The sequence below is a fragment of the Zootermopsis nevadensis genome, unplaced genomic scaffold (genome assembly GCF_977971745.1).
Source record: "Zootermopsis nevadensis isolate Lab colony 2312 unplaced genomic scaffold, Znev_1.0 Znev_ptg000001l, whole genome shotgun sequence".
Taxonomy (NCBI): domain Eukaryota; kingdom Metazoa; phylum Arthropoda; class Insecta; order Blattodea; family Termopsidae; genus Zootermopsis; species Zootermopsis nevadensis.
The window spans coordinates 17,379,865-17,403,584 of record NW_028259133.1 but is presented as its reverse complement, the minus strand read 5'-3'; the positions used below and the strand labels follow the sequence as shown (position 1 = coordinate 17,403,584).

The following is a 23,720-nucleotide window of genomic DNA, read 5'->3' as shown; positions in this document are numbered from 1 at the left end:
TTTGTTTCAGTGAATTGTTTCACAAATCAGCATACAAGGACTAGAATTAAGTAATGTTGTGTAACAAAAAATTAATAAAATTATCTATTCATAGTTAAAGAATATAATACGACTTCAAGTACCAAAACCTCAACCATGATCATAAAAGGTTATAAAAACTGTGCTGTGTTATTGTACGTGTGCATTATATTACCATGACAAGGGTTACAACACATACAGACATTTATGAACATTCTCATATAACAGGAAATGATCAACCGAGCAACCAACATCGCTTTAAATGAACGGATAGGTAAATATGTATCTTTGAGAAATGAAGTCAAGGAGGAATTTGGGTTACCTAACCCTAGATGGAATGATAACGTTAAAACATAGTCAACTTTAATGCTAATGGTGTTAAACGACTGGACTGGAATAATCTGGCTTAGGATGAAGGCCAATGGCGGCATTTTGCGTTAATTAACCTTTGGATTAAATAGAACGAGGGGAAATTCCTTATTGGCTGAGCAAATATTAGCTTCTCGAGAAAGGCTCTGTTCCATCACGTTACATCCAGTCTTTTGTTTTGGTGTTCCGTACACTGACGTCTTCTAGACGTATCTAAGACGTAGGTATACTTTATTTTATGTTAATAGCTTGATCCCTTTTACTCAGATATTTAGTTTGTTAGAATTAATCATTATTTAAAAATTTATTCAAAATATTCTTGCAAGATCCGTAATTACTTCTATTTCGGTAGCAGACATTTTCATGTCAGCGATGTTGTAATTACATTTTATTTATTACAGGCCCTCTGAACATGTTCTCCGTCGTTATAACGAAGCGTAAGGCATTTCTTTCCAGCGGAAAATTCTCTGCGACTTAAGTCTTAGTGGGAGAAAGTAAGGTATCGCTAAATGAAGGACTAAAATAAAACTGAATTGCGTACGACATAATTTTCTTCATAATAACCAGTTTAAATTAATTACTGATTACTGTATTAAATTTTTATCGAAGTCAAAATGAACTTATGCCACTTTTGCGTTCATTGAAGTAAGATAAAAGGCAGCTTATATAACTTTTTGTAATAAGTACCTATAAAAAGCTACAAATAAATGCATTTATACGCACTAGGTCATTAAAATTGCCCTATCTAAATAAAACTTGTTGTGGGCCGAACGTTTGTCCTAAAATTCTTCAATATAAATTTAATTAAAACCGGATTATCCGTCCTCAAGTTGATCCATGCGTACTGTGGGATATGATCACGCTCTACGTCACATGAACATAGACTTTTATTTGCACCGCGCTGTTGGAGCCTGCAAGTGAAGAGACCGTTCTCCGAGGTGTACCCGGAATGATGTAGCTGTCAGATGACGACCCTCCGGCGCGAGTTCTCTCTCATTTCCCACTGCCAAACAACGTCATTTCCGATATTTCACGCGGCATTTAGCAGATACCTTCCATTCCCATTTTCTACGTGTTTAAATCCCAGATGCCATTCTGTGTTGCGCCCAAGCAGAAGGTCTCGTAAAGCCACAGGCTTCGTGTTGTATCACAGCAAATGAAAATGTCTACGTCTTTGGCAACAAAACTAAGAGGTCTAACACCTGTAATAAGTCAGCACATCTCCGCAGTTGGACACGATACTGAGATAGTTTAATCCACCTCCTATCTTCAGAACTGAATTCCCTAAAATCCGTTTTAATATTATCATTCCATTACTCATCTTAAAAGTAGCATTTTTCAAGTCTTGTTTTTGGACATTGTTTGACGTGGCTTAAGTTTTACGCTAAAACTTTGCAGAGTACATGGAACGGTTTGAATAATCACAAGTATACTCAGAATTTGTCAGTTTCCTGTATTAAACTTTATAGACTCTGTTTGATGCTGAAAAAGCGCCCTCAAATAATATAAGAAATAACCTTATTTTCCGAGTCAATTGGAAATATCTAAAGCAGAGATTGCCCTTCCGTAGGGGCGGCCGGGAGAATTTTTAGAATTTTCATAACGAGTTTTAAATGTTTAAATTTGTAACCGTCCAATTGTTCGTCTCGCTGTCACGATATTTTGTCTTGAGCCAGATGTATAGCACATGCGAGAAGAAAATCATAATCTAATTATTTAAATTTCCATTTTTAGCGTACATTCATAAAAGGCCCGCTATAAATTATAAACTCCTCCTAATTACCCGTCACCAATAAAATTCTGGCGAGACCCTGCCACACAATGGACTATTTTTTTGGGTCCAGTTTTCCTACAAACAAGAATTATTACCTCGGGATTAAACAAACATTCAGACCGTTTAGTGAAAGTTCAAAGGGCAGGGAGGCTTTTTAGAATATTCAGCTAGTCGGGAATATTCACGATCAATTCCTGAAGAAGAATTTCACACCAAGCAATGTTTTGACGCTAGGGAGACGACATTTGTGTTTCCATGAGTCTGCAATATTTTTTTTTGTGATTTAACTGTCCTAAAGTTTCAGTTAATACAGTAGCAAAACATTTTTGTGAGACAGCGCCCTATATAGTGCCGCTAGAAAACAGTGTTTAATGTTTGGATAATACATACTTCCTTATCTATTGTCCCTCCCTTTGATCAGATTTTCATTTCTAACGGACGTGGAACGCACGGATTCGGCATCTACTGAAAGGCTTATGTAGAACATGAAGTAAAATGTGCGTGGATGGAAGCGGTCATGGCCTATTTTAATACATAACCAAGAACTTATCCATATTGAGTAAGGAAAATAACGAAAAACATCGAAATAACTACACTCTCGACCGATAACTGAACCCGGGAACTAGAATAAGTGACAGTGTTAAATATTCGACCTCAATTTAGGATTCGATTAATAATTCACTTCAATTATTTATTAATAATAATATTCAAAATGGTCTGGTGGAACCAAATTCAACACTTTGACTGGTAAACCCGACTTTAGTGCCTTCAACTGGACCCATCTGCTATCTCTTTGCCATTCCATCTCCATCAATCCACATTCCTAGCAGAGTCAATGTCCGGAGGTCATAAAAAAGTCGTGCTTTTTGCACAGAATGTGAAAGCCCTCGCTATAAACGAAGAAAACTTTCTCGCGATTAAGCACATTTTCAAAATGAATTCTTCGTTTATATAGGAATATATATTTCCACGGCTCCGCATAAATTTCAGTACGTTAAACTTCGAATAGTTCGCTGAAAATACCAATAAATGACAGGAGAAATTGTTTTCGCATATATTATCAAACGCCAAAACATGTTCAGAGCAGAAGTTTCTTATAGATTAATCTCGTTTTTAGAGTGAAGATGGTTAATGTGCTGTCTACGAGAATGAGAATTTTGTCCTCACAGTGAGAGAACGGAGAATGAGATAAATAGTAAGATAATTAAAGGCAAAATAAAAGCATGGCCACTTATTAATGTTGAGACCATTGGTTTTAAGACTGGAGTACCTATCAGATGAAATCATGAGTTTAGAAGACTGTGACTAAACGCCAGTTATTAATAATTAATTACAAAGTTTTGGATACAGTTTTGTTAAAAATAATTTTGTTTTTATTTTTAAAGTCATCAATGTCATCATTACTGCCACTGTATGAGATTTGAGTTTCTTATGGCGAGGAAGTTATCCATGATGAGAGTGAGAGCATGTCTCTCCGAAATATCCGTATTTTCAAAGTCTACATGGGGGCCACAACTCAGAATAACAACATCATCAATGTAATGCACAGTTCACTATGTTCATTGTAGGACAATTATGTATTGACCGTATTATTATTCGAACTGCATTAAGTGCGTCATTCAATATTCATTATAAATCAACAGCATGAGAAATGATGTAATAATAAATAGAATTAAAGGGGTACAAGGAGATCGGGAGGTTCTGGAAAATGGGCGAGAAATATCTATTAAAACTCAGAGGGCCAAAATCTCAATGTCACTTGGTCCAGGACAAATCAAATATTCACTGAACAGGACGTAAACCCGGGCCTCCGCCATAAGAAACCAGTGGTTACCCGTCTGATCTATGGTATAACCAAAGGAATATATACTGTAGTGCCTGAGGAATGTATTTGGCTTGTAATGGAATATTCCGAGTTTCTTCAATGCCCTGCAGCCTAGACGCAGTCACCTCATAACTTTGGTTCATAAAACACCTTTTCCCCGATAATGGTTTTCCAATGTGTATGTGTTAATGCTCTGCTTTAATGTTGCATCAAAGGATTCGCTAGATTAAACCGATTTAACAAAAATTTATGGCTTACAAAGCATACCAGTGCTAATCGCATAAGAAATAATTGCTGTCACAATAATGAAACGAAACAATCGATATATTGATCACGATTAATACACGTAAACGCATCGATGTATCATAATAATTATAAAGACCGAGAAATTGGTTTGAAGTTAATAATATTGAAATGGGTTTTAAGATGGAATCATATAACTGAGACAGGGAGAAGTGGCGGTCTCTTGCGAACATCGTGTAACTCGGAAAATATTTTTACTACGAGTTTTAGCTTCTGAAAATATATTTGGTTAATGTAATTAGTATCCATGCTTATACTGATTGAACTGGCGATAATTATAGAATAGTTTTTGAGGAATTGTTTATTATTTCCTGCTTTTGTTAATATTGTGTTTCTTTCTTGAGGTCAATTTTATATGACGTCATTTTATATATATTGAACTCATAACTGGAAATTTATATCAAACCATTCGCATATTTAATCTGGAAAAAGTATTCAACTGACTTAGCTAATTTAGTAGCTATATGTGATCTTTAATAAATGTCAAACAAACTGAAATGTTGTTTGTATAGCAGAAGTGTAATCCGTACTTTAAATAAAGCAGGGATTGAGCTAATTTTTTTTTTTCCGTAAAAATTATTCGTAATCACATGAAAAATTACACATACATTATATAAAATAAAGTAAAAAAATGTAAAACTGTCCCACTATACGCCATATTGGCGCTAGGGGGGTGAGGTGTTATGGTTCCTAATCATTCTTGACCTCTGTAGTGCACACAAACACACATTTATAAATATTTGTGTCTACAGAGTGATTATTCATTGCCCCAAATTTTTTGTTATGCAATATTATACATCTCATTTTAAAGTTTCCCGGTGTATATGTTTACTAAGAAAAACTTTTTAAAATGTTACGTAGGTCTTCAAGCGGATGTGTTGTGTGGTAAATGCTTTGAATTAATTATTTGCATGAAGGAAGTTTAGCACACAATTTAATTTATTCCTTTCACAAACAACGAGTCTGACACATTTCTTCGTACAGACAAATAACTGCCATGACGATACGGACAGGTGCTTTCTTTATTTGGTATGAAAAGAAACTTAGTCGGAGAGACTTAAAAAAATAAAAAAATAAAAATAACATACACGGTTCAAAAAGAACAGTCTATATATGTAAATGAAAAACATCAGTTATAGATTAAGCATTACTGCATTCGTTCTTGGAAATAATTTAAGTCTACGATCGGTGCAGAACATTATAGCAGTAGAAATGCACTAACAATTGGAATTAAATAGACGATGCAACTTTTTCGGAATAATGAAGGTTACCATTTTTATGTTCGCATTTTTCATCTGCCACTGTACTGAACAGATATCAATGAAATATGATATTTGGTATGTACACAACATATAACGTGACACTTTGTACTACTTCCTATATGTTTTAAATTAATCTATTTAATATTTTTTTGTAATTCCAACAGTTAACAGACTATTGGTGGTTCGCGAACCACTCTTTGGATAACATTAAAATAACATACAGAAATAATCAGCATCTACAACTTCCGTTTAAAATAATTTTCGATATGCCGAATTTTTATCTGTAATGTTGCGCATTTAACAACAGGCTTTTGTCTATTATAAGTGCATATCGAATCCAACAAGATACACAGTTATCAAACAACGCATTTGGAAAATGTATGTACTAGAATTATGAGTTGATAAGTTGTTTAATTTCTTACCTTGGTAGAAGTGCAGTGTTTTAAGGCCCATACTGTAGATACTGACCACGATGCGATGCAGCGATTTCACCTTGAGAAACAGCATATGTTTGTTCCTTCATCGCCATATTGTAGTTATAACGAAAATTGCCGATCTATCCGCCGAATCCACACGACCGAATGTAGAAAAATGAACATCGTAGAGCAACATGGTGCTTGCACGTAAGTACGAATGACGAGAAGTGAAATATATCTTACGATAATGTTATTTATAGTGAAAACCTCAAAAGACAAACATGATAAAGTGTAGAATTAAACCTCGTTGCGTGTGTTTTAATCACTGTGCATTTGAAACTTTGCTATATGAAGTGAAACCAAACATTAACTTGGAGCAATGAATCGGAGGAGGATGTCCCTTCTGTCCGCTTCACACGTAGAACGAATGGCGTGACATTGAAGGTAAGAACAGGCCGGAAGCCTACAGAGTTTAATGCATGAACTTTTATGACGTTAAGATGTCAAATGCACACAACTCTGCGTATTTGTGTTGTGTCGTAAGCAGTTATTGATATATTGGAAATATATAAATTGCCAGATACTGATGAAATATAGACAAAATCGATCAAAGTGGGAGGTAAAATATTACGTTCTGAGATCTATAGACCACTTCATTTTATTTTGAATAAGGAGGAATTGTTGTTGGAAATTAATGTCCAGAATCTGATACACAGTGTAGGTGCTGTGTTTGCGGAATCTGTTATGATAATCTTCAATAACTTCTCTTATATAGCTGCAGATTGTGCGTACTTTGTACCGTAATCAGTACAGTTTCACTGCTCGTTTTATAAATAGGTTAATTTGAATAATTACAGATTCCTTACAACACTGTAGTAATTCTTCCTCATTTCAATTTATTTGAAGAAGACTACAATAAAAATATGCAAGAAACGTGATGATTTATATGTAATTCGCAGATCAGTAGCTAGCACTCCCGCTCCGTATTCGGATGGTCCTTGGTTCAAATGTGGACCCAGAGACGTCTATCCTGACTAAGAATTTTTGTGGATTTTCGTACTTATTTCAGGTAAATTTTGGTATTGCACCAAGAAGTGGGCTGCGAATGCTTCCTTCCACAGGGAAGTGAAGCTGGTCTTAAATTCCTTAATATACGTTTCCATCTTTCTTTCATTCTCGTCGAACATAACCCCATTTATTCACACATCAGTATGCCACCTCTTCATTGTATACGTTGAGACCCAGTCACTGCTGCCATCTGTCACATAATTTTATTACCGATACTTATCTATTACTTATTATAACATATACTGTCTCTATATAAATATATTCAATTGTGGTCATTTATACGATAAAAGTTTATTTAATAATGTATCTTTTCGGACCATATTCCTTAACTGCAGGATTTTAAAAAAAAATATATCCTGCCTTACCTTGAACACGTTACAATTAAATTGTATAAAATTGACTAAATGTTAATTACTGAATCGAATTCAAAATCTTAAGAATGATATTTTATAGAATGTAAAGAGCTATGAGGTGAGACGCGATTGGACCACAGGAAGATTGAAGTTTTTAGTGACAGAGTATATACATTGTTTATTAAACATTTACGTTTCAACAGTTAGAAACTTCATAAATTTGCTGAATTTTGACATTATTTCTGGAAACTGCCCTGGTGGAAACTATGTTCAGAAATGAAACAATATTTTGTATAAATATTATTTTTTGTATATACGTAACCACAGTACATAGCTTGAAGCGTTTGAAGGGAAGTTTTTCCCAGTACATTTTATTATATTCGGGGGGGGGGGGGGGGGCTGGCTACGTGTACTGTTTGAACCGCCAGCTAAAAACTTTTGAAAACTTTAGTTCAAGCGTTTTTTTTCCCCCTGCCGGTGACAAAGATAGTTATGTAATAAAAGACATGCGCGTTTCTTTACGTGCGTGTTCTGTTCCGCTTGAAAAGGTAAATTCTAATTTTTTCGTGAGAATTGGAAGAAAAATGGGACAGTTAACAAATGCACGTCGTCTAGTTATATCACACGTACAGTGGGAGAATGGGGCAGAAGCAGAGTAAATATGGCCGAGGACACGCGAAAATTTTACAGAGTAAGAAAAGATTACGCAAGTACACAGAATGTAATAAAAAATAAACGAAGATAAACCACAGATGTAACTGCGGGAAGGAACGAAAAATGGAGAAAAGGACTCATCAACGCAACGATGGATAATACTTATAATTCATATGATACAAGAAGGAGAAAAAAAGATTGCGATCCAACACAAATTCATTTTGCATGTACAAAGGTCTATTAATATGCATAAAAATGAAAGAAGTAGAAAATATCCCAGATAATAAAGTCAAGTTAGAATCGTTAAGTTTATTAGTAGACTTGAATATCTTTGTATTTACTTTCAATCAAACGTTAATGGAAATTTGCTACGAAATATGTATAATTTATAAACTGAGCCCTACTGGCGAACGTGACAATAGATTGAAATAACATCCAGAGACCTGGAGGTGGTACGGCCGTAGGATTACAGAGGTTAAAACCAAAATAATATTAAGGCAGTTCGAAATTATCAAAATATATTACAAGTATAAATTAAAAAAAGAACATACAGGATGAAGTCAAACAAAACTCACTCTGCTCAGGGTCCCGGCCAGCAACTTTCTACGTATACTGAAGAAAACGCAAGACTAAACCTAGCTATCAACAGGCAGGAAAATTTGGTCTTAAGGATCTCTCTCTCTTCGGCGAAGTACACTGCGCGGCGGACACACACAGACTGCCCGCCGCACTGCCTCATAAGGGCATCGAAGCCTGTGGCTCCAAAGATCGCGGAGATGGGGGAGATAGGTCACTCCGAGCCAGGAGACACGGCTCCAAACTTATTCTTTATTAATATTATTCACTGATATGAAAGATTGTTTCACTTTGCCTGCAATCAAATTAATTTGTAACAAATTCATTTATTTCCATGGCGTTTTAAATAATGGAAATTCGTTATAATAAAAATACACTAATAAAAATCACAAGGAATGATGATACGTAATTTGTAATAGAAGACAAAAGGGAATACGCTTGAAAAGTATTCATAAAGCGAGTGTTAACATGAATTTAATTCGTCCCGCCTCTTTTAAAAATATTTTCAATTTGGTTATATTTTTATTATTATTATTAAACCAATACAGATATATCGTCTAGTAGTCATTCACGGATAGCCCTAATTATTCAAAGTCAATAGATAAATATTCTCTCATCACTGAATAGTACAATATACAGCCTCTTCAGAATAATCTAGAATGTATTTTCTTTCCGCCATCCTTGTCACGCAAGCTATACCATTAAAAATTGAAAAAGCATGCGGATTAAAATCTCGGAATTCTTTCAAGTCGAGAAAAATCCGTCAGTAGAATATAATAGAGTTCCAAGCAACAGATGAGTTTTGAAGTTTAGACGACCCCAGGGCACAGTACAAAACCAAGACACTATTAAAAGTGGACGAAGAATAAATGTAACGAATGAAACCCAACATTGAAGAAATATACATATAGTCAGTGTGAGGTTAAAATGGACCTTATTTTATAACAAAACTCCGAGAGACAATGGGAATGTGGTAGAATATCATTTAATAATTTGTAATCAAAAGCCATTCTGTTTTATAAATATCGTATTTGTACTTTAAGGATATATGGATGCGGTCATGCACTTTCCGCAGTCGCCAAATATCCTCACTGCTGTTTTATCTGTACTGTGTTGACATAATCAACAGCAGATTCTTTATACGACTTATTGCAGAAACGAGACCACTCACTTTGGGATAACATTTCTTAAGACATAACATAGTCTACGCAGGGAAAGTTACTTAACACACAAGAACAAAATTTCGAAGGAAATGATAAAATTAGACATATTTTGATATTTCAAGTGGAAACTATGGTAATCCTGAGCATTAATCAAACCAAACATAACAGTTTCGGCCTAGAAGTAGAAAAAATTAACAAAAACAAAATCTTAATATTTCCTGTTAAAGATATAAATGTACGTACTAAATTTAAGATGGTATAAATAATATAATAATTGTATTTGGGAGGCCTCTGTGTCAGCCTGGAGACAGACTGTCCTGACTGACTGAAGTTTGTCTTGTCTATCCTCTGTCCCTCCAGGCAAACGCCGGGACACTATCTCGTATTTTCATATTCTTTCCGGCTTAATTATTCAGTCACCGTACCATTCGACTCTGCATAGTCTGAGCTCCTGGCAGCGTCGTTAAGTAAACTACAGATAAATAAATATAGCATCGCTATGACCGAACACTCCTACATCAGGATGGCAGACAACAGAAATGTTCCAAATTTAGTATTATTGCCGCTTAAAAAGATAAAGCAGTAGTTTGTCTAAGTAATACTTACGAATTAATTCTGTACCTCAAAGGAAACTCAGCACGGCTCAGTTACAAAGATCAAATGGTTAATGTATTTTTGTTGGTGGGGGGGGGGGGGTCTTATAAAACATATAAATACAAAATTCAGATTTACTGGTTGTTATAGCATAATTAACCACTGTGCTTTTAAGGGTCAACAGTTTCCTAGGATTGGTTTATAACTATGAATGCCTTTAACTGTCGTTTTCAATTACAAAATTATTCAAGGATTTTCTCTTTTTGTCAAAAATAAACTTCTTGCATTCACACTTTTGACAATGTTTAATACGTACAACTTTATGGATAGTCGTAAATAAGCCTTCAAATGTAGTTTCTGTAAATTTCCTGTTTTTGTGAATGATTCAACTATAAACACTTGCCGTTTGATTGAATAGGTCTCTTACGTATTTGTGGAATTCGTACTAGGCAAACAAGTATGAACAACGTAGGATTTGAGGTTTTTACGGCGGTGAGTCCGAAGATGGCTGTCTTCTGGGTTGTTGCCCCGTGAAGTCTGGTAGAAGTTCACCGACGTTTCAGAAGACAGCCATCTTCTAGTACGAGCAAGAAGAACGTTAAGTTATGACAGTGATTGACCACAGGATGCCTTGTAATAACGGGTATTTGGCAGTAATATAAATCAGGTTTTCTCTGAATTCGCAGTTTCACTACGGAACATCGAAAACCAAAAGTCTCTCTCTATCTCTCTCTCTCTCTCTGGAACGTTTCCAACACGAGCAGAAGTATACAAAAGCTATGCCACCTGTCGTTCTCAAACGCGTTGGCTTCTGTCCATCGAACCGTACCGTGCAGAGAAGTAACCAAAGAAACCTGTCAGTAAAACTTTCTTTCCACAAATCACTGGAAATCAACAGGTGTCTTTCATAGGAAGCTCAGTAATAAGTAAAACTTACTATGCAGTTTATTAGCTTAATATTTTCGCAATTATAAAAATTATTCCATTTCATTTTTATTTATAAAATGTCTCCATAGCGTACGTACCGAATGAATGGGGTTGATAAGATTCTAAGAATAAACAGCTGTTTGCCTTCATGGATTTTTCACCTTAAAATCAGATAGACATACGACGACGTTTGAGAGGTTCCTACAATCCCGTTTATCAGAGTGATGATGAATGAGCCAGCACGCAGCTCTGAAACGTCGGTCAGTATCTACCAAACTACACGTAGTAACATTCCAGAAGTCAGTCATCTTAGTATTCACAGCTTAGAATCTGGAATCTCCCGAATTTAGTCGAAATTCGTGCTTCAAAGGGCTAACGCTCTTTTAAAATATTTCTCAACGGTTTTTGGTTTGGAAGAAGGAATCAGATTTTGTTACTAAATGGTCTTTGTGCCGGTGAAAACTGAAATTGTGGTAAAACTGGTACAGTGAGAACAGTGAACAAGTCGTGGAAATAATCAAGACCAATGAGATATCACATTGCTCCATTGCTGGAAGCTGGTCAACAAAAACTGGGATCTGTTTGCTGAGCACGTAGCTGATATTTAAAACGACCCCATAGAGTCCGGGAATCATTCAAAAGACACTGACAATATCTAGATCGTTGGTTCTAAATGCGTTCCACAGCAACTGTGATGCCCTCGGGGAATCTGTATTCTACTTCCATTGTTCTATAACGAACGATAAACGTGTGACGTAACCTGTAAGTGAAAATCCTGCTCTTTTGGTCAATGCTAATGAAAATAACCGAACACCCTCCGGAAACACACGAACGTCAAATCAACATACCAGCATCAACAAAAATTTAAATAATAATTTGGTATAAATTTGTTGCTTGTTTTAGGGAAATATCTTCAGGAAATTTTCCAAAGTTCGTGTATTATAAAAGGAAACTTCCTGTAATAGGTACATAGCAACTAGCAACCTTAGGATTATCACATTCGACTGAAACATGTATCAAATGCATATCTAACTACACTGGTTTGATGGTTATGTTGATAGCTTTTAGTTTTTGCTTGTATCATGTCCAAGTATCTGTCGAAATAAAATTTTTAACAACGGAATAAGGACTTCTTTAAACTGTAATTTTATAACAGCAATATGGCGGTTGTGCAAACGTGTGATGTGGAAGTGATGCTAGAGCCTTTAAATAAAGTACTTAAAATTATTCATTGTCAGGACTTTTTCCATCGTCTGACGTTTCGGAGGTTGATTCTGTCTCCGTCTTCAGGTGAGAGGTACCTACTCTGTTGGGGTCACTTAGATAGAGCTAATCTCTGTGACAACGTAACGTTATGTCGTTAACACAAACCACTTTTTTCCCAGATTTTCTGCGGAATTTAAGTCAATAACATCGTGACAGCGCGTTATACATATCTTGCTTTTATTTTGATGGCGATAACAAGCCGATGGAGACATTTTGAAGAAGATTGAAGTTGTAGTTTAGAAGTAAAGAATATGTGCAAATTTACCTCCATTCCCTTGTATGTATATACGAGGGTGAGTCAAATGAAAACCGTAAAACTGAGATAAAAATTCGAAATATCGCGCCATTGTCCTATAAGTTGGCAGACATGTTACCAATGCTATAAAGAGTATCCTATAGGTGGTAGTATAATGCAGACAAACATATCGCCATCACAGTGCCAATTTGAAAATGGCTGCTCCACTAGTTATATGCACGAAAGGAGAACAACGTTCTGTAATTCGTTTTTTGATCAGTGAAGAATCTTGAAGAATCATCTTCGACCTGCAGTCAGATCAAAGCGACGTGGACTTTTGACTAGAGGTGTCCTTGACATGACAATGCTCGGCCCCACTCTGCCCGTGCAACAGTTGCAACAATCCAAGACTTGCACTTTGAGTGTCTTCCACATCCGCCATACTCACTAGACCTAGCCCCAAGTGATTACCACATGTTTGGGCCATTCAAAGAGGCGATGGGAGGAAAGAAGTTCCGTTCTGACGAAGAGATACAGCAGGCGGTGCATGAGTGGTTGCGCAGACAACCACAAGAATTTTTTTTCTAGAGGAATCCATACACTTCGTAAACGCTGGAGGGCCCTGTATTGAACGAAATGTAGACTATGTAGAAAAATAATATGGTTGTGTACCGCTTTCACTCAATAAATTAAATTTAAAAAAAAATTACGGTTTTCATTTGACTCACCCTCGTATTCCTAGGCAGTTCTTTACATGGGTTTAATATTAACATTTGTTTTGTTAGTGTGTGCTGGCGACTGGGGTAATTTGCAAGTGTATTCATATTATATGAACCAAAACTTATCATCGGATGCATCGGATAAAATAACTAGACTCCGAATTATTGCTATCTGTGAACCTCCATTATACACGCAAATAGGTCTGTTGACAAAGCGAATTACAATTGAGATTGAAAGTAAACTGCATGCTTTGTCGTGATTAAACTAACTGTGTTATTTTAGCACGTACATAGGGTCGATTGTCGCTTTCAATTTCTTTGACGTAAGCTATGTCAGTCGCTTTGGTGACAGGTTTATATCCCAACGGGCACTGGATACAGATTCGTTTTACAACAAACTGAAATGGGAATGCGAAGCTATTAGCATGCTGTGTTGTGCTTTGATAAACTATTACGGCAACCAACTAGTTTCTGTCGGGGTGAATTTTCGGGTTCTCACGGCAACAGGTATGAACATGGTTGTTCCCTCAAACGTTGCTCCGTGTAGTCTGGTAGGTAATGACAGAAGTTTCAGAAGGAGATCACCACGTCTTCGCACTGACAACGGAGCTTTTCTGAAACGCTGGTAAACTTCTACCAGACTACACGGCGCTACAGCTATGAAAGCCTCAAATGTTAGACTGAGTAGCACATGCTTCATTTATGACACGATTATAACTAGTTGTCTGAAAGAAATCAAAAAAGATGAATTAATTTCAAGACAGTAGCTTTTATTTTATACGTTATTTACACAGACTAATTACATAGGTAGCTACGGATGTACATTGCCTTTTCATTACATGTAAGATACGTAAACCTGTCTCACAATTCTATCTACTAATATATATGAGGTTCTGTGAAAGGGACATATTTAAAAGGAATCTACATACAATAAATACTGACATCTGTCGGGAAGATCATCCATCAACAGTCGGGCTCAGAAATATTGCTGAAGGATCACCCGAGAATGTGCATAGATATAGAAAAATTGTGTGGGGGTTGCGGGAACAAGACACTTATGGGACATAAATTTTTATTACATTATATATTAATTCAGTAGAAATTAGCCAATTATACAGCTGTATTTACTATATACAATACTACGAACAATAATTTACTACTCATATAATGCTTTTCTGTGACGTACTGCATAACAGAATTCCATTACACGTCAAATGGAATTTTCTTTGCAGCGGCGAATACAAGTTTTTTTAAATAAGAATATGTTGGGGTGTCTTTTCTTGCTTTTAGTCTTAAGAAGCGAATATAATCTCTATGCAGCATCGTCTAAGAAAACACCACGTTCGACAAATACTTAATGTTACCTTACAAATACGCAATCCTTAGTTTATCTCATTGTTTCATAGTTAGAATATTTTAATAAATAAATTACCTGAAAATTGCGGGGTAATAGCATCTAAACGCGTAAAGTGGATGTCGTTTTGTATATAAAAATTGCACTGTACATAGAAATGTAAATTTCTATAGAAAGAAATTCAAGTGAATGAGGTTATTACTGCATGCACATTTGTATTTTTTTTTATTTCGAATATTTTTACAGAATTTTGCAGCTGTCATAATTATATCCCAAATCTCTACAACTCATATTACATGGTACAGAGTGAGGTATTCCTATTGAACGTAGACGCAAGAGATGAACATTCTCTACTCAAATATGGCGAAATTCTCTTGGCAGTGGACGTTTAACTTACCATTTCATAAAACTATCAGTTATTATGATGATCAGAGTATTAATTATCAAATGAAAACTTTCTTTGTGTTATAATTCAGTAGACTTTATCCTTGTTCACGGTTTACTTAAGAGGCGACGTTTCAGAATTTAGTTCCGTTTCCGTGTTTAGGCATGGAGGAACCTAACCAGACGGATATATTTAAATTAACTAACCTCAATCGCCGATGATGGATAAAATCTAAAAATTATAATTCACTATGACATACTTTGGTCAGAAACATTTACAAACGCCTCATTTTATATGTCTGTACTCTTAGAAAACTGGTGCATAATGAAGTTCAGATGTTTTGTTCTCGATATTATGTTGGCTATAAATTTGTATTCTTCATCTGCTATCAAATGAGCATAGTAAAGAATGGACACTCATTCAAAACGTTGTTAGGTTTTGAATACATTTCGCACATGTGATTTGAGGTTGTCATGGCGACGAATATTAAGGCAGCCGTTGATCGTTCATTCAAACACTCTTATTTCTAACGTAATTGAACCATATTCAGACATATTTATACCCAGAAATGCTTTGAGAAGTTGCGATATATTGTTTAGCTAAAGAAATAAGATTTAGCATTAGTTATTCTTTCCCGGACAAATATTCTAAATTATGGCCTTTATTTCTTACGTGTTACACATTCACCGTTGATAATAATTTAATTAATTTTAGTGATCTTTGAAATGGAGCTATGGGTCTGTATTCTAGTCGGTTTCATTCAAGAAAACTAAAAGGTCGCTGCACAGTTTCATATGTATGCATGTCTAATAACAAATAATGCTTCACACAACAGAGCTACGGGTTTATTAGCAAATAATAGCTCCCGAGCTGCTTTATAGATTGTGATCAAACATGATACAATAGGTCTCCGATGAATTTTGTCTTCATATTTTGATTTCCATTTACGTTAACAGTCAATTTATTTAAGGGCCTAAAAGAAATTTTGCGTATGTTTGAATATTATGAACGATTAATTAGAAGCGAGTTCTCCCCCAAATGTAGTAGCTATTTAAACTCTTTATTATGTCTCCTCATGTTCTGGATAACATTGCGTTCTTAAAATGATTGTTTAAACCCAACCTTTTTTATTTTCATTGTTTTTATGCACATATCTCAATAATAATTTCGTAACTCTAAAATTACCTTTATCTTAGTAAAATGTCAATTTCTCTACATTTCTAATCATTATAACCTACAGACCTACATTAAAAACTTGGAGTCTTGCTATGGTAAATTACAATAATTTCTGTAACAAGCCCTCCAGCCTCCTACACGTATGTTTATTTAAACAAATAAATACAACTTTACCAAAAAAACTGATATTTATGGCAATGAGATTTAAAACGTAACAATAGTGTAGGGAACAAGCAACATGGTTTGGTCACCCCTGTCTTCCTTCGACGACTTCGTGTAGAAAGCAGAGTAGTTCGGATCTGTGCAGTAGCTATGAGATGAAGTTACGGGCATGTTCGGCAGAGTTTATATAAAGCCAGAAGAAGCTCGGGGGAGACTTAAGAGTAGCTTCTAGCCATTATGAGAAATAGAAAAAATAAAGAACTTCGAGAAATGTCCATCTTCTTAATAAAGCAAAGACTTCCTCGTCGAGAAACGCTGATTTTTAGAAAACAAGAATAATGTAAATATTTGCGTACACAGTTCGATTCTTTTTGTTAAGTTAACATAACGACTACATTTAAGGGAAAATATGTCTCGAGTGATGACGTCACAGATCTTAAAAATAGGAGTACATATTATGTTTGGTTATGTACTTTAAGGATATTTTACGTCATGTTGACGTAGTTGTTATGTACGCTTTTGAGTATTGAGTGGCGAAAGATAAATATTATTTAACTCTTATTATTAATACCCGGATTAACTGTGAAACATCCGCCAGAAGTAATTGAGAATTAATGATTGAAATTTTTAGAGACGGCCATGTTATTAATAAGAAAAGTTACATGCGACCAGTACGATATTCTTTGTACTCTAGTATCTTTACCAGTTGATTAAGAAAGAGTACGCCCGCACATTCTTGCTACCTCATCCGCATGCATGATCAAGGACGTAAAATTTATGAAATTATTTTTGCATGTGGATTTTCGGTTAATTTTCTATAAAATCCTGTTGCAAGAATCAAAATGGCAAAATGAATTATGCATGTCGAAGATACTCTTTTTTTTAATCCTATTTTGGAAAATGAACAGCTAAATATTCTGCTCCCTCTCATCATTTAACTAAAGTGCCCACAAGTTCAATGCCTCGTAATTAGGAGTAATATTAATAATGGTCCCAAAATAAATTTCTCACTGAATAAAACGTGTGTTTGCCTATGTTCTTATGCACTACACCATAAAGATGTATGGTGGAGTGAATATAAAGCTCCACACAGTCTTAAATTTGGCAGGACATAGAGGTGATTAATCAGCTCCACGTTCCAGCTATTTTACCTTCGAGGAAAAAAAAAACAATGGTACGAATTTGATTGGAGGCTGGGTGGGGCATAGAATCAATCTGGATATAATGATGAAGGTAAACTATTTTCTTGGATTGTTAATCGATCTGCGGTCGATAAAATCTTCAGTTATATCGCTCAATGAGCTATGCTGGCTCGTAAGATTTTCATTAGGGAAGATAAAAACGTAAAATCTAAATGTATTTATAGTACTGTACTAACACAGTAAGGTCAGCTAAGCAGTTAAGCGCAAAGTGCAAGAAATACTCGCATAAAATGTTAAGCTTTTTGTATAATTTTTGGTTAATACCTCAGATCAAAATACTTGAAAGTATCTGCGAGCAGACAAGTGTCGCGCTATCGGTAGGAGCTAAGGCTTTATGTGAAGAAGCTTTTTGAAAGCTCTTCTAAAATCCATGTTGAATATAGTATATATTATGGGGTTCAGAGCAGAGTTGATATACCCTAACCAAGTAATGAAGTAAATCATCTTATCAGACGGGCAACAGGAAACACAAAATGGCACAATGACGTACATGAGGAAGAATGGCAACCAGCACACCACGAAAACGCCCATGATAATCCCCAGAGTCCTCGCTGCACGCCTTTCTTTAGACAATGATATCCTTTGTTTCTCCTCAATGAACTGGTAAATTGGAACCTGTCTCTTGGCACCAGACTGTGGGACGGGGATTGAACCGGAAATTGCAGAAGGTGGTGCGTGCCCAACTTGATTTTCGTTTCTTGTCTTAGGAGATTCCTCTGTCGTGGTCGTTGTGTTTGTAGGAGGTGTGTGGTTATCTCCACAGTGATTCAAACTGCCCGTGCAATGCGACCCTGAAGGAGGATCGCCGATGTCTGTAACAGAATCTTCAGCTATTACAGTTGGCTTCTGGAGAAACTTTTCTTTCAAGGAACCGTCACCGACATTCTTCTTTCTCTTCTTCTTAGATTTCTTCTTCTTTTCTTTTGTTATAGAACTCCCGTCTGATAGGAGAGGGTGCTCATTGTGGTTGGTCTCACTGCTGACAGAATCTTGATCGTTGTGCACTTCCTTCACGGATATATTTTGCGTTTCGTTGACCTTTACAACATTTAATTTAGATGCCATTGCCCTTTCTCTTAGCCTTCTCTTTGTTGCTATGAAGATCTCAACATAAACAACAGTCATGATGAAGAGCGGAATAAAGAAAGAACCAAGAGATGAGTAGACGACGTATCCTTGCTGAGATGTCAGCTGGCACGGGGTGTCATTGTGGAATACCTCTGGCCAATCGTTCCAGCCAATAAGAGGCGGAGAACTGATCACACCAGATAGTACCCATACAACCCCGATCATGAAAAGAACACGCTTTAGAGTCCTTTTCTGTGCATAATTGATCGGATCGGTTATTGCCCAATACCTGTCCAATGCGATGGCACACAAATTTAATATAGAAGCTGTGCAACAAAGTACATCACAAGTTAGCCACATTTTACACACGTGTATGCCGAATTCCCATCGTCCTAGAATTTGGACAGCAATACTGAATGGTAACACCAGCAATGCAACTGTTAAATCCGCTACTGCAAGTGACACTATGAAGAAGTTTTGAACTATTCTTAGCGGTTTGTATGTGAAGACACTTAGAATGACCAAAATGTTGCCGACGACCGTCAGCAGGATGATAGAGGAGAGTGTGACTGCTGTAATTGCAGCTTCCCACTCTGGAACGGCCAACGCCACACCCAAACTGCTCTCAAACTGAACTTTTGTCTGGCTGCAGTTTTTTTCGTCAGATCCATACTCTGTGTCGTTAACCCAGTCTATTGCCATTTTGAGTGCTTTTTAAACGTGTTATGCTCAAAATATATACATGACAGGGATGTTGTAATTTATGTTACGACTGTATCCTGAGTACACATGATTCTGCCAGCTCCATTCCAAATATTTTAAATTTGCACGAATTATTGTTCAGGAGCGATCTGTTTATTAGGCATTAGTGTTAATATATATCATAAAAAGCAGTTAGACATGACAGTATATGAAACGCCTCAATATGTTCCAGGAATTTTAACACTATGACGTGAGTTACGTAAGTCGAATAATGTAATCAAAATTCACGAACTTCACACGAATATTTTGTGTTTATAGCATGCTTTACCTACTTACAGAAGTGACTAATGGGAGGAGTTAGCACGAATGTCTGCTTTATTTTTTTCACTTTCATATCTCAAAATTACGGCCAAGACGTTTCATATCTTTGCTGTAACAATAAAAAATATAAGAGTGGAAATGTGACAATTTATTTTTCCGGCGAAGAAGGAAAAGTGAGAGTGCAGAGGGCTGTTTGGTCACATAAACAAAGGAAGACGGAATTGCGTTGCCACAATCCATCGATTATCTCGACGATTGTAGCTAGAGGCTACAGATGTTAGAGAAGTTGTTTGTTTCCACCACCAGAACATCAGAGGATTTCTACCATCACCAAGGCCAGAGAGTGAAGTTAGGTACCGGGATAGCCTGAAATTACAAAAAGAAAAACATTTAAAACTTAATCTGCGATCTCTCAAATCTACTTGTAAGCTACTGAATTCTATACTAACTCCACAATGTTAAATAATACAACATTTTAAAATTTCTTATCTAAATAGCACAGCGCCTAAATATTGGTGCAGTTATTAAATTTTGCACCTCCATTCTAACCTTTTAATTGTGTAACAGCATGGCAGTAATTTAAACATACAGTCAATACATAATAATAATATTAAAATATGAAATATCACAGGGTTTAAACACATGACTGATTTTCACAAAACTACGTTCATTGCCTAGAAAGATATTTTCATATCAGTCCGCTATTATTTTAAACCTTAATTGAAGTATGATACTGTTATAAAGGATCTCGTTAAATTTATTTTAAAATTTAACCCAAATTAATTTGTCTTAAAGCAGAAAATTAGCTAAATGCTTGACAGCCCGTAGAAATTGTAATCAAAATTATTGCTAATTACTACCACCATTATCATTATAACCATTTGGCTTGGTACAAGCAAAATATTCTTGGTAAAAAAAAATTAAAAAAAGCATAACAAATAATAAAAGTTGGTGCTAGCTTTTGTGTGCGTAATATAAACATTGATTTGCTTGAACGATATTTGTTCTCAGTTTTGTGCGTCTGCTTGAATATATGCCAGTCAATTGGCATCCAGAGAGAGGCTGTTAGACGTGTTGTCAATTTTATGGCGGTGTTCTAAAAAATGTGAGAACGGGGATAGATCGTTCAGAACACACTTGTCTGCGATGGTCAGAGTTCTTTATAATTCGCATGGTTACGGCGTTTGGAATTGTTCTAATCCATGACGGTATAAATAAGCTAGAAATCTGTAATTCGATTAAATAAACAACGGGAGCTGCTCTGTAGAGGATCGAGTTTTTTAAAAAATAGAGGAAGGAATTGTAAAATCATTTGGAAATCTGGTTTAGTCGAAACTTTCCTCGACAGGATCGGTATATTATTGTTGATGAACCCCTGAGCTGGAAACTTTCTGCACTACGAAACATATCAATCGGACACGAGCAGAAGAGCCCCACAGACCGAGTCGGAAAACAAAGTCTTCAGACATAAAATAACCAGTTCTGTATGACCGTCGACTCATATAAAAAGGAAACGATGCTAGAAGGAGAAGAAGAAGAAGAATAAATGGAAGAAGACGATTCTGTGTAAAATAAAAGTCGTCGGTTGAAAGCAGGATGATGAGATACGACTGTTATGGAACGGCGCTTAAAGCAGATGTTCTCATATAGCATGTGCTTTATGCGACGCTTAGAAAACCCAGCGTCGGGCGAGAAGTATTTTAATGAATGTGTTCACATTTCCAAGTTTCCAGTATATGGCGGCAGTGAACACTAATTGCATTACATCTATCGACATTGCTAAAATCACGAAATCACTCTGCTCGTAATTAAGGAATTGATGTCTGTAATGGAGACACGTTATGCTTTTTTAAGCAGGAACTTAGAATGTAGGCATTGTTCAGATGAATTTCGTCCTACCAAGACTCGACATATCACGACTCGAAGATTGTCTCAGACATATGTATTGAATTAGTCTGTTGAAAATCGGTAAATTGCATTGCTTTCTTCTAATGCTGATGTTTTGCAGACGAAATGAGAGGGGTATATTCGTAGCAGAAATTCACATCTTATGAAAGGTCGACACAGAACTCATGAAAATGTTTAGTTTGGTCCTCGAGTTAAGTGGATGGTAACATTAACTAATCAAAATCAAAATTTCTGGACAGAATTTAATTGGCATATAGATATGCCGTATCGGCTTAGTCGTGTGGACGTAGATGGTGAATCTAACAGGGAATTTTCAGATTTAATTTGTTCTGAATAGACCTAGACGCGCACTTTGAAACAAACCACAATCAACGCAAATGAAAGGGTAAAATGTCACGGTGGGATGGCGTTTTGTAATGGAATCCAAGTGCGTACCATGCAAACGGTCATCTGCAGGTAACAGGAGAATCTGTTGAACCTAGTCATAATGTCTGTGGAATACAGAATCATCTACAGAGACGTGACTAGAGGGAGAATTGGATGACTTGGGATTTTTTTTTTTTGGGGGGGGGGGTTAAGTGCAGGCAATATCAACTTTCGGTTGCGATGAGAAAAAAAGAAGAACAGCGCTCTCCTGTTCATGTCGTGTTATACAGCACCATGTTAATTTGTTATTTTAAAATAAAATAGAACAACAGAACATCATCATATTTCGTTATCTGATGCACTGCTTCATAAACTGCTCGTCCAAAACCTACGTCCAGCAAATAAAATTTTAAACCATAAATGACTCAGGAGATATTTATCACTTTGTATCTTTGTGCTCACAACATTATTTCATGTTCTTGAACAACGATACATATGCTTGTTCAGTTTGCAAGACTGTATTCGTGTTATATTCAGTATCGGCAGATAAACGCCTAGGTTGTACTATTTAGGATTTGTGAAAATATCAAATAAGAAGGACATTTTGAACAAAGAACAAGATTATTCTATAAATATAAAAAGTAGATTATATTCAAATAAACAATAAAATTTTATAGGAATTAATTAAAAGTGTAGGAAATTGCACGACGTGGTTCGTGGTGCTGCAAACTGACAGTAGTTCCTTTAGCGACTGACCGCGATGCTTGTGGAGTCGATAAAATTATTTTATATACCGGTATGCGATATGGTAAATACTTTTAAGGGAATTTAAATTAATCTTATAAAATATTTCCAAGGTACAAGAAGAAATATCTTAGTCTCCATTTCATACATGGTACCATGAACTCCATGAACTTAAAACTGGATTTTGAAGACGATATTATGAGGCCTGTCTTAATATATCCGGCGCCAAGACGCTTTTTTAACTTTAAGGAATAAAACTTCATCCCACGGATCTCTGAATTTCGCGTCGTCATTATTGGAATATCTCCATTACCTCGTTCTGCCAAATAATCCTTTGTTCAGCTTTTTACTTGCCTAATTATATTCTTGAAACAGAAACTAATTTAATAGCACACCGACTTAACGGCTATAATACATAACCCTTCAAGTATAAGCAGTATGTAACCACATTTTCAGGAGTCTGGATTTCCTAAACTATAAACTTTGGAGATGACGTAAAACATCGTTTTCTTCCGTCACATTTCACACGTCGACACAATTTCTCGTCACTTTCCTGCCCTTTCTTCGTCCTCCTCTAGTATACACAAAATTAAGACGCTTTTCTATGATCTTCCTTTTAAAACTGCTTTAAATTCAGACAGATAAGGAAATGTATTAATAGCTTTACAGTTTTCTCGCATTCGCTAAAATTTGTCTTTAGATATTTAACCAAAACTAATTTTTTAGAAAACGTAATTATTCACTTGACTTAAATTAAATGAGACCCTCGATAACAAATGTTTACACTAGCTAAAACATTTCTCGACGTTG

General features: G+C 35.9%; 2 protein-coding genes and 1 long non-coding RNA gene across 3 annotated transcripts in view; 1 reads left to right on the top strand and 2 right to left on the bottom strand.

Annotated features, from left to right (window-relative positions):
* LOC110832509 (putative tyramine receptor 2) overlaps positions 1–23,720 on the bottom strand; it is a 272,216-nt gene that overhangs the window by 20,220 nt on the left and 228,276 nt on the right. The window lies entirely within an intron of this gene.
* LOC110832513 (uncharacterized) overlaps positions 5,963–23,720 on the top strand; it is a 192,954-nt gene continuing 175,196 nt past the window's right edge. Inside the window, exon 1 of the long non-coding RNA XR_002543932.2 lies at positions 5,963–6,411. This is a non-coding gene — a long non-coding RNA (uncharacterized LOC110832513). The remainder of the gene's footprint in view (positions 6,412–23,720) is intronic.
* On the bottom strand, positions 14,272–19,868 carry Oct-TyrR (Octopamine-Tyramine receptor). Its single transcript, XM_022069598.2, has one exon. It carries the CDS (start codon positions 19,569–19,571, stop codon positions 18,126–18,128), a length of 1,446 nt encoding a protein of 481 aa, XP_021925290.2. The 5' UTR covers positions 19,572–19,868; the 3' UTR covers positions 14,272–18,125.